The sequence below is a fragment of the Pogona vitticeps genome, chromosome 2 (genome assembly GCF_051106095.1).
Source record: "Pogona vitticeps strain Pit_001003342236 chromosome 2, PviZW2.1, whole genome shotgun sequence".
NCBI lineage: Eukaryota > Metazoa > Chordata > Lepidosauria > Squamata > Agamidae > Pogona > Pogona vitticeps.
In genome coordinates this window covers 202968768-202979839 of record NC_135784.1, presented here as the reverse complement: position 1 = coordinate 202979839, position 11072 = coordinate 202968768, and the positions used below count along the sequence as shown (strand labels likewise).

Sequence of the window (11072 nt, the reverse complement as noted above, 5' to 3'; positions counted from 1 at the left end):
ACTATCCCACACACTACACCAGAACACAGAGTTCTAACTCCTGTCCTCTGAAGATGCTGGGATTTGTTTGGCAACATTGTGGGCTATGGCCCTCTTCTTTGCTTGGAAATGGGCTATAGTCCACAAGGGCTTATGCCAAGTAAAAAGTATTCATCTTTAAAAATGCCAGAAGACTCCTTGCTGACTTTACAACAGCACCCAAGGGGGCTACTCCCTTGGGCGTACCACACTGCCACATTCCCTTCAAAATGTATTCGAGGGTTCAGCAAATTCTGTGCTGAAACGGTGGAGAATTAAATTAAAATCCGGAGCAGAAAAGGGAGAAATTCTCTGAGGGAGAAAAACTACGTATTTTAGATTTCCGGCTGCGGAGCCAGAGATGCGGAGTTCGATTCCCCACTGTGCCTCTTTGTCAGGGGCTGGACTCGACGATCCCACAGGGTCCCTTCCAGCTCCGCAGTTCTGCGATGACGAAGAACGGCAGGAAAAGCCTTTTAAAGGTGTTTTTTTCCCCCTTGTCCTTGGCAATCCTCCAACGAAGGATATAATGAGCGGCCAGAGAGTCTTGTTTTGGGAGCCTGGCCCCTTGCCTTTTCGGAACAACAGCGTCTGCTACACAAGCCAACTCGCGCCGCCGCCGCCGCCCCCTCGCCGCCCGTCGCCCCCAAATGGCTGACCCACAACTGTTCTGGCTCAGCCTCTCCCGTTGTGACCCAACACTTGCTCCAGCGGCTGCGTCAAGACCACCACAGCCGTCCGCCAACCTTCAAAAAAACAAAAAACCCAACGACGGGGAGGAGGAGTCGGCGGCTCGCTCGCCCTGGCCGGCGTGTAGCTCTAGAGGCACCCTCGTCCTCCTAGTATAAAGGGGGGAACACACACACACACACACACACATACATAACGCTGACGTGCTGGCGGCGAGTTACTGACGGACTGCTAATAGGGGGACGGCGGGGGTTGTAAATCTCCCGCCAGCAGCCAGCCTCCCTCGTCTCCCGCCTCTCTCTCACACACGAACACCCACACGCGCGCGCACACGTTCGCTCGCGCGTTCCTGTCCTCTCCCTCCGTCTGGCACTAGAAAAGGCGCCGAGCGCTTGGGAGAAAGAGGAGGGAAACGCTCACGCACACGCAGGCATACTTCTGCGACCGGGTTCAGCCTCCTGCTCTTCGGTGTAAACCTGTGGCTCCAGTGAGATGTGACTGGGACCCATGTGCTTTCCTTGCCCGGTGGGCAAGCGGGCCGGCGGGATTTTTCGTATCCCTCCGGAGAGCCCGGGACGCGCCCCGTCCTTCAGAGCTAACGGGAACGAGTCCCTTCACAGGGTCTGGGGGTCTGCTTAGACGCCTCCCTGTGGCTTGACCATGCTCACGGAAAGGGGTCTCCGCGTGGTGTATTCTGGCTTGTATCTCTGGGCGTCCTTGTTCCTGTCCTTCTTAAAAGGTAAGTTCACATTTATTTAAATTATTATTTTCCCCCTTCCTCTTCCTTCTTCACAGGAACTCTTCTGATTTCCGTGGGCAGAGGCATCCATAAACTTTTAAGATGGCTGTTAACAGAAATTGAGGGGCTGGAGGCCAAAGGTGCCACAGTGATGCAGAGGAGAGTGGTTCTCCAAAAACTATAAACTAGTATGGTACTTTTCAGCTTTTTTTTTTTTTTTGAGCCTGAAACGGGAAGGTAGGTGGGAGGGAACAATATGGTCAAAATAATTCCAAAGGGGCAAATGTGCTGCTAGAGGTTTTCTTCTCCTCCCAAGTCTTGCTCTGACAACTTTGTCTGTGGGTAAAAACATCAGTGATGGGAATGCAAGACAATGATAGGTACAAATGTGCAACGTTTACATTTGATTCCTAAATGACAAGTATTTACATGATCAGATATGACAAGATAAAGGCAGGAAAGCTTTCAGACAACTCATAAATGGCTTTCTTGCATTTGACAGCTATGAATGGAGGGAAATCTTTGTTTTAATGCTTTCCACTGTTTTTTTAACCTACCCATGGATTAATAATATAGAAATCCTAAATCACAGATAGCTTAAAAAACAGAGAGTGTGTAAGAGCATTAACTGGAATGAGAGAAGATGCTTGATTCACTCTGTCATTGCCACACTATTGGATTGGATCCTATATATTCCTACCATGCCAACTGGTCTAAATAGGTTTGGCTTACTTGAGTTGTTGGAACAGAGTGGATGTGAATCCATTATATAAGATACATAAAATGAATCTGTAAATGTAATCTATTGTCTTGTTACTGCAGTAAGATAGAAACTGGACTGCAATTCATTTAAAATATGGCAAAATTGGAATTGCTAAAAGAAGGATATAATAACTGCCTTAAGCCACCTTCAGAACACCATCATAAACTAACTTTCAGTGTTCTTGCTAGTGCCACATAGAAGGGTAAAACCCCTGCACTCACAGGTTTGACATGTCCGTGAGGAAAAGCTCTGTGGAATTCAGATTACATTTACAGTATCCTAAAAAACATTAATTGCATTTTTCACACATTACCTTGAATGTATGTTATAGGAAAGAAAAGCCATAGTATATACATCAAGCCCAATCCTGACTTCAGCACACAGGAATCAATGGGTGAGAAATCCTTCATGCAGACAAGGATCTATATTGTTCCTGGAAAAGGAGAGCCAAAAAGCAGAGTTCCCAATACCACTGAAAAAGCTCTGGGCACATTTTGATGCATATACAATAAGTGTAAGCACATAAAATGCTGAACGCATAGAGGTGAGTAGTAGGGGGAGCCCATACATTATCTTTATGAGTCCTGAAAAGAGCTTATCTGGTAGATCCAAGTGGTTCATGGTCTCTTTTTGCTGAGGTGGGTCATGCACCCAATCTTGAAAAGATAGCTGCTCCAACTGGATAGTCTTGACAACCTCAATCCACTCATTTCATTTGTGGGATGCTGAGATGGAATATAGATCTAGTCTCCAAATCCTGTGAGGTCCTAGTTTCCCTCTGTTTGGCATTGGTTAGGCCTCATCTTGAGTATTGTGTCCAGTTCTAGGCACCGCACGTCAAGAAGGATGCTGACAAATTGGAACAATTTCACAGGAGGGCAACCAAGATGATCAGGGGGCCGGAAACCAGGCCCTGTGAGGAAAGACTGGAAGAACTTGGCATGCTTAGCCTTGAGAAGAGAAGACTGAAGGGAGATATGATAGCAGTTTTCAAATTGAAATGCTGCCATTCAGAAGAGGGGCAGGATCTGTTCTCTATCATCCCAGAATACAGGACATGCAACAATGGGCTCAAGTTATAGGAAGCCAGATTTCAGTTGAATATTAGGAAAAACTTCCTAACTGCTACACAGTACAGCATTGAAACCAGTTACCTCAAAAGGTGGTGAGTGCTCCAACATCGGAAGCGTTCAAGTGAAATTTAGACAACCACCTGGCAGATATTGTTTGATGTGTATTCCTGCATTGAACAGGGGGGGGGGGTTGGACTCAGTGGCCTTATAGGCCTCTTCCAACTTCACTATTCTATGATACTATGATTTCTCAGCCCTAACAGGTCAGTGCTGACAGTTCTGGCTGGTTGTTCAGAGCTGTGCTGCCTAAAGAAGTTAGGATAGGCTCATCAAAGAAGTAGAAATCAATGCTTGAGGGGGAAAAATACTCTTTTGGAGCACAGTTCTTAGAATGGCCATGTTCCCTGAGGGATTCAGAGGGTTGTAGTCCAAAAGAGTAACTTTTCCCCAAGCTTTAGAAAAGATCTCCAGCTTGGGCATGTTTCCTCTTTCAGCCTAAATAGGTGCATGTGTGGGTCTTAACAGCCCCTTGACATTTTGCTCTTTGAGGAACATTCTCTCTCAGTCCAGGTGCAATAGGAACCAAGGGCAGTGAAATTATTTTGATAATTGAGACAGAAAATCCCATACCTACATAACTATATCTCTGACAGTTTAATACAATAATAATACAAAATAACTAACATTTTGCTGCTCTTTTCATGTCTCCTAAAGACTCTGGTTTCTGAAACATGTGCCTCACTCTATGAAACAGTCTTAGTATTCTACCTAGGAGAAGTTACTGAATTCCCCCAAGATTGTGGGTTTTTCCAAAATTCAGCAGGGTCACAAATTCTTTGATGTTAATATACTTCAGAATGTTTCTGATATGTTCTTGACTGTGTATATGCTTTAAAATACTTTGAGTACTTTTCCCCAATTGTTGCCAAGGATTACAACATTCTTGGACCCTTGCTTCTGATTTTAGTAGTCCAGCCCAAACCCAAGCTTCTCTAAAGAACAACCTGTTTTCTGCCAGGAACACCAGCTCTTCTTATAAACATCCACTGTATCACCCCTATTTGCTCATGAGTTTTGCATACCATTAAGGAAAAAAAAAGGTACAGATACTGACATTTAGCATGGCACTACAATGGGCAGAACAAAATTTGGGAGATGACAGCTAAACCTAATTGAACACAATATTTGACCACATCTAAAGGGAGAAGGTAAAGCCAATGCTTTCTAAGTTCCAAGCAAGACAAAAAGCAGAGAAAACATGCTGTGTGAATTTTGTAAATTAAAATAGGGTTCTTCATCATTTTTATTATCTTTTATTTCAGTTTTCATTAAAGGGGATTTTATGTGCTTGATTCACTGCAGTAATTTTCATCTTCTAATCATTTTCTTCTTTAACAGTAGTATATATAATACGTTTTGTTTCTTAAACCTTAACATTTAGAGTACATCTAACAGTACACAGTAACAATAATTTGCTAGTACTTTATCTGCCAAGGTGCTGTCTTTAATAATTCTAGGATCTGTATTTTAATGAGGGACTTAGAAAGTAGTTGAGAAAAGTGTTTGGACTCTCCAGCAGAGACTTCTAAGTCCTTCTCCAGACTACAAATCTTAGGATTTCCTAGCAGTTAAAGTGGTATTGAACTGCTTTGACTGAATAGTATAAACACATTCTCATTTGTGTGTCTTGTAGTGGTTAAATGCATGAGCTGCAAATCCTTAGTTCACAGCTCATGTATACTTACTGAGTCACCTAGGAACCTAGTACCCCTCAGCTTTGTTGCCTCATCTCAAATCTGTATCACAGAGATAACAGTTTCTAGTCTGGCTTACAGGATTGTCATAACCATGTGAAGCATTTTGAGCTGTATTAATGCTATGCATGATGGCAATTAGAGAGGCAATATGTGAGTATAATTATTTTGCTCACATCTAAGCAGAAGTAAATCCCATTTTGTTCTATGGGATTTGCTCCCCGAGGAGTGTGTAATAGAACAGCATTCGAAAATCCAGTGAAGCCTGAGGTTCAGGCAGGATTTGGCAATGCAACATAGGCAGCACTCCACTGGGGCTGTTCTAGGAGGCTTGCTGTGATCCTCACAAGCCCTTCCAGATTTGCTCAGTGTTCTCTCAATGCTAACATGTGCAGGTGTGATCATTTGTGTGTTCAGCTCCCAGAGGTGCTTTTTTTTTTGGCAGCTTTCTCTGTATACTATAGATCTGGTCCATTTCCAGCTCCTGCAATGTCACCCTGGGGTTAGGAGCAAGCAGACATCTACATCCTTCTGGCGGCAACCTCCCCAAAAGTCTTGAATGTTTCTCTCTACAGTGTGCATTTAGGACTGCACAGAATGATAGGAACCCTAGTTCCTGCCATGACTTGGGGATGTTGAATAAATCCAGCTGATGAATCTGCAACCATCATGCAGCCGGGATCGGGATGTCCTTCCTCTGCACCGGATTTGACTTGATGTGATGGATGGTGAGGGTGTGCAGAGGTGTCCTGATCCAACACCAAAGTCTTAACAAGATTCGAGAGTTGGGGAATATTGGTCCTCTAGCCCAGTGGTTCTTAACTTTTGTTACTCGGATGCTTTTGAACTGCAACTCCCAGAAACCCCAGCCAGCACAGTTGGTGGTGAAGGCTTCTGGGAGTTGCAGTCCAAAACTCCTGAGTAACCCAAGGTTAAGAACCAGTGCTCTAGATATTGCTAGGTCACAACTGCCCCCATTCCACCTAACAGTAAATTGCAGTAGATTGTGAGAGTTGTGTTCAAAAACTTCTGAGTGGCCAAGGGTTTCCTCTAGGATAGTGGTTCAACAACCTTGGGTCCCCAGATGTTATTGGGCTACATTTCCCAGCACAGCTAGTGATGAAGACATCAAGGAGTCTCAGGTGCAGAAGATCTGGGGACCCAAGATTGGGGACCTTTGTTCTAAGTGCTGGTATGCACCAGTAAGATCACCGCAGCTCTCACAAGGATTTCAGGAAGCTGGCAGGGGTTCCTTTTCGCGATGCAGAATTATGAGGTGCTCCCATTGCTAATGTATCTGCAAAATGGTTCTGGCTGCGTTTCATGCATCCATACTGATGATTATTATGTGGCAGCCTAAATAACATTTGGCACAGGAGACAGAGCAAGTTTTCCTTCTGGTTCTGTTTTGGACTACACTCTTCCTCTGCTCTTCAGGAACAGCAGGCCTGTAAAAAACAACAACAGAGGGGCAAATGCTATAGGGAGAAAGGAGATAGGCAATGAATTCAGTGGTTCTGCTGCTGTGTGAATTATGGGAGGAAGGAAATCGTGAACTATAGATATTTTATGTTTATAGGGAATGGAGCAACTGCCTAGCCTCACAAGTTAGGTGTATTTTGTACCAAAAGTCAGCAGCATTCCTTTTTTAAAAGTATCTAAATGTAGGAATTCTACTTATTTTTGGACAATAAGATAGTAAAGTTGCTTTATTAAACATTCAGATTCAATTGTGCCGTGCTTTCAGGGTTCACTACAAAGAAGAAGAGTTTTTGAGTGATCCAGAACGATCTTGATCCGTGCTTTCTAGTCCAAAGTAAACGACAGAGATCCAGGCTTTTGTCTGCAGAAAAAGGAAAGTCTATAAATGGATATATTTGACACCTCTGTCTCATGTGCAGTCTGTACACTTCATCTTGCCTGGAAGGCGGTCTGGTTTCAAGAGGCATGGATCAATCTACCTCAATTTTATACTAATTTTTGTCTGATGAAGAGCTCTGAAGAATGCAAAAGCTCACCTGGTTTGTAACTTTTAGTGATTCAACAAAAGATGTTGCCCAATCCCGAGTTCAGCTTTTATCAGGTTGCTTCTGCACCTTGTTTCTATGAATGGCTCATATGGCTCATTTTTCTTTTTACAGAAACTAAGACTGTGATGGAAACAGTGTCTCAGGTTCTTGGAAGAGCAATGGCAACAATTGCTTTGGAAATTAACTTTTCACTCTCTGAGTGAAAAGTTACTTTGTAAAATGAGCCAGTTGTTGACTATGTGCTTTGTTGCTGTTGGGAGTTATGCTACCAGGGGTGAGGAGGGGGTATGTGTGGGGATTTCTGCCTCATGTATTGCAACAACCCAGCTTTGGATTCTGTGGGCTTTGCCATGGGTACATGGGGGGCATGATTTGCTGTTCTTCTTCAGGCTTCAAAATGCTTTGCCCCCATCTTTATGGGGGACTTACACAAAAGTAAGTTAGCTTCCAAGGCAGACTCCAGTACCAAACAGAGTTTGTTCCAGATGTTGGTGTTACTGCATGTTCTTTTGCCTCCTTTTACTTGTTGACAAAGGTTCATGGAATTCATTATGATTGGTGTACACATTCCAGTCCCTTAATATTGTCATGTTATGTGATCTCGTGTTAGCAGTTTTCCACAGCTGGAGGCAATAGAGTGCTGCCCTTTCCTAATCTTGCCCCCATTCTCATTCTCCTTTTCATTCATTCCCCTTGCCCTCTTTCCCTTCCACTGTCTCAACAGCATTCCATTCATTCATTCATTCATTCATTCATTCATTCATTCATTCATTCATTCATTCATTCATTCATTCATTCATTCATTCATTCATTCATTCATTCAAAATATCTTTACCCTGCCCTTCTCCTTAAAAATGATCCAAGGTGGCTTACATCATTAAAAGTCTATATTAAAGATAAAAACAGTAAGTATACAATACTAAAAAGGATCAAGCAAATGTCACACTAAAAACGGTAAACAAGAGCAACACCAAAAACACCCTCAAAGGACTAAGGCACAACAATTCATTTTAAACCCCCACTCAGGCAGCCAGTCACTGAGGGAAAGCTTGCCTGAAGAGACGGGTCTTCACCTGCTTGCAGAAGGACAACAATGATGGGGCCAGCCTAGCCTCCTGTGGGAGGGAATTCCAAAGTCTGGAAGTAACAACAAAGAAGGCCGTCTCCTATGTCTTCACCAAATGCACCTGTGAAGGTGGTGAAACCAAGAGAAAGCCCCTCCCCCCCCATGATCTTAACATCTGAGCAGGTTCATAAAGGGAGACACTACCCTTGAGGCAAATTGGACCCAAGCTGTTTAGGACTTTATAGGTATAAACTACCACTTTGAATTGCTCCTGGAAACATCCACAGCCAGTGGAGTTGCTGTAACAAAGGAGTTGTGTTACTGTAATGAGTCCCAGTTAGCAATCTGGCTGCCACATTTTGTGGTATGTCCTTCAATGTGATGTTTAATGTGGTTTCTTTCTTTCTTTCTTTCTTTCTTTCTTTCTTTCTTTCTTTCTTTCTTTCTTTCTTTCTTTCTTTCTTTTTTGGTTTTGTTTCTCCATACTTTCTGATGCTACCTCTTTTTTTTTAAAGAGTAGTCTAGCACTGCACAAAATGAGTTGCCCCACAAAATTTGCAACAACTACTCTTGGCAGCATCCAGTAGACTTTCCCAGTTCTCTAGAGAGGTGTGAAAAGAGGCCATCTCCACATGTCACTGCGTACCCCTCTGAAGGCACACTCCAAAAATAACACAGAGAATTCAAAAATGGAAAAGAATACTGGTAAAAAGAGTAATGGAATTTGTTGGTGTGTAATGAAACAAGAAAAACTCTGCTTCTTGAAGGGACAGAGAAATTTAGGAAATCCTAAGAAAAAAACTTGTACAAAGGAATGTAAGAGGAATGTCATTTGGATGTCAAGGAGAGTTCTGATGAGATCCGTGTACAATCTGGACCTTAAGATAGAACAAATGCTGTGGTTGGAACAATCTTCAAAATCTATGGACATCTGAAGGAGCTACTGCACCGAGCTCCTTGTCTAGCACTTTGATTTATTATTCTGCAGTTGTTCTGGCATTCAGAAGACAAAGGAGGAGAATGCATTAAGGCTTGTTAAAGTGATCGGAAAGATAATTTCCTTTACCAAAAGTGTCTATATGTAATTCTGTTGTGTGCAGCACTCTGTTTTGGCCAACTGTTTTACAAGTATAAGTGAGAAAGGCACCGCAACCCCAGCCTTGTTGTGATCAAGAGTCACTTAAGTGGCTCAGGGTAGAAACAGATTTTATAGATAGCCCATGATTAGAGTTGAAAGACATTAGTGTACTTCACTAATGTAATCTTCCTTGATTGCGAAATCAGGCTTCAATGGAATACCATACTTAACTCCTGGAGACCAATTGCAAGACTGAAGCAGGATATTTGCAAATTATATGGCGTGAGAAAAGCTCCTGCTGTGTAGTCAGACAATTTCACTAGCTAAGGAATTCCCTCTTCTAATCACTATCTGTAATGTCTGTTTCTAGCCAAAGTTGTGAATTCTCAGAGAGAGAGAGAGAGAGAGAGAGAGATATCATTGCCTCCGGTTTGGACTTTTGTGTTTTATGAAGTTTCTAACTCTACTAGGGGTTTTCCATTCCACTTTTGGTAACCTTTTGCAGGCAGGGAATCTATATTTCAAGGAAACTTGTCAGGCTGCTAACGGAAAAATGTGCACTTCCCTTGAAGTACAGATAAAGCAAGAGATTAGGTAGCTGGGCTGCTTCTGTCTATCTCTTCTGCTTATCAACTGTTTCTATCTCTCAGTTATATTGGCAAAGAGGACATCATCTCTGACCAACTATAGCTGGGAGAGGGAGAAGACAGATGAAGAATGGAAGAGTGACATAGCAGTGGTATCTTTGCAACTGCATCAGTGCATTTAAATGTAAATGGAGAAGATAGCTACCAGAAAAGCACCAGCCTACAGAGAAATCCACCCAGTGGCATCTGCACAGTCCAGAGCTGCTACAAGGCCATTAAAATTAATATAGCTTGTGAGAATGGAATGATTTGGAGTTCAGTATCCTAGTCAGGTGGGAATCCTGAGGCTATAAGAGATTTATAAAGAAGCTTAGTGCTTAAATAAATTAGGCTGGGCCTGCACCACTTGCTGCTTGCCCGGCTGAATGCATTCCACCCTGAGTGGGCCTGCCAGATGCTTAACGACCACTTCAGTTTGTGTAGTCTCCAGCAAGCAATAAAAACAAAAGGCTTATAAAGCTCCAGCGGGCTGTTCCCAGTGGTAAGTAGGCTGTATTGGGGCTTGATGGATCACATGCTGTATAAGCCTGATTTGAGTTGCCTGGTCCGCCCGGAGTGGATGGGGGGCAGGTGGGAGGGAGGAAGCACTCGTGTGAAACAATGAGCCTTGTAGGTATGGCACAAGAGACATTAGGGAGGCACAGGAAACAGAGGGCGGGCACAATTTCCACAGCTGTAGCTGCCAAGAGAGGCTTTACCTGTTGAAAGTCCCTCTTTCCCTCAGCTGCTCAAGGCACAGGAACTCACCCTTCTGGTTTTTTTTTTCCCCAAGTGGCCATCTTCTAGGAGAGTCAGCCTTAAGAAAAGGATGATCGGGTGGGACGATTTCCCTCCGTGACAGAAGAATTAGTGGCAGGTCGTTATTATTTGATACCCTTTTCCTTGTATTTTTAATGCCGTACTTCTGTTTAGGAAATGATACAGAAGAGCACTGAAGGGAAGGACTCATTAATGTGACAGCTTCTGCAGAGTGTTAGCAAGAACGCGTCAGTTTCGCAGCCAAGTCTGTGAGTAGCTCCTCCACGGAGTTGATGAAGGATTTTAAAAAGTTGCCTCAGGCACTCATTTGGCAAATCAAGTAAGGAATGTACTTAGCATTTTAGTCAGAGGTATATAAGCACTTGCATCCACAGAGAAGCCTCCGGGGTGCATCTGTTCATCCGAGGAGCGGTAAAGCAGAGCAGGAGGGAACTACTATGATACAAGTAACAACA

At 43.4% G+C, this 11072-nt stretch overlaps 1 protein-coding gene across 1 annotated transcript in view; it reads left to right on the top strand.

The window, feature by feature from the left end:
* The first annotated feature begins 1011 nt into the window (after nucleotides 1–1011).
* The window catches only part of LOC110083158 (neuronal acetylcholine receptor subunit alpha-7), a 149409-nt gene continuing 139348 nt past the window's right edge, over nucleotides 1012–11072 (top strand). The window contains exon 1 of the mRNA XM_020801371.3: nucleotides 1012–1447. Within this exon, the coding sequence (XP_020657030.3) occupies nucleotides 1369–1447 (79 nt within the window). The 5' untranslated portion in view covers nucleotides 1012–1368. The remainder of the gene's footprint in view (nucleotides 1448–11072) is intronic.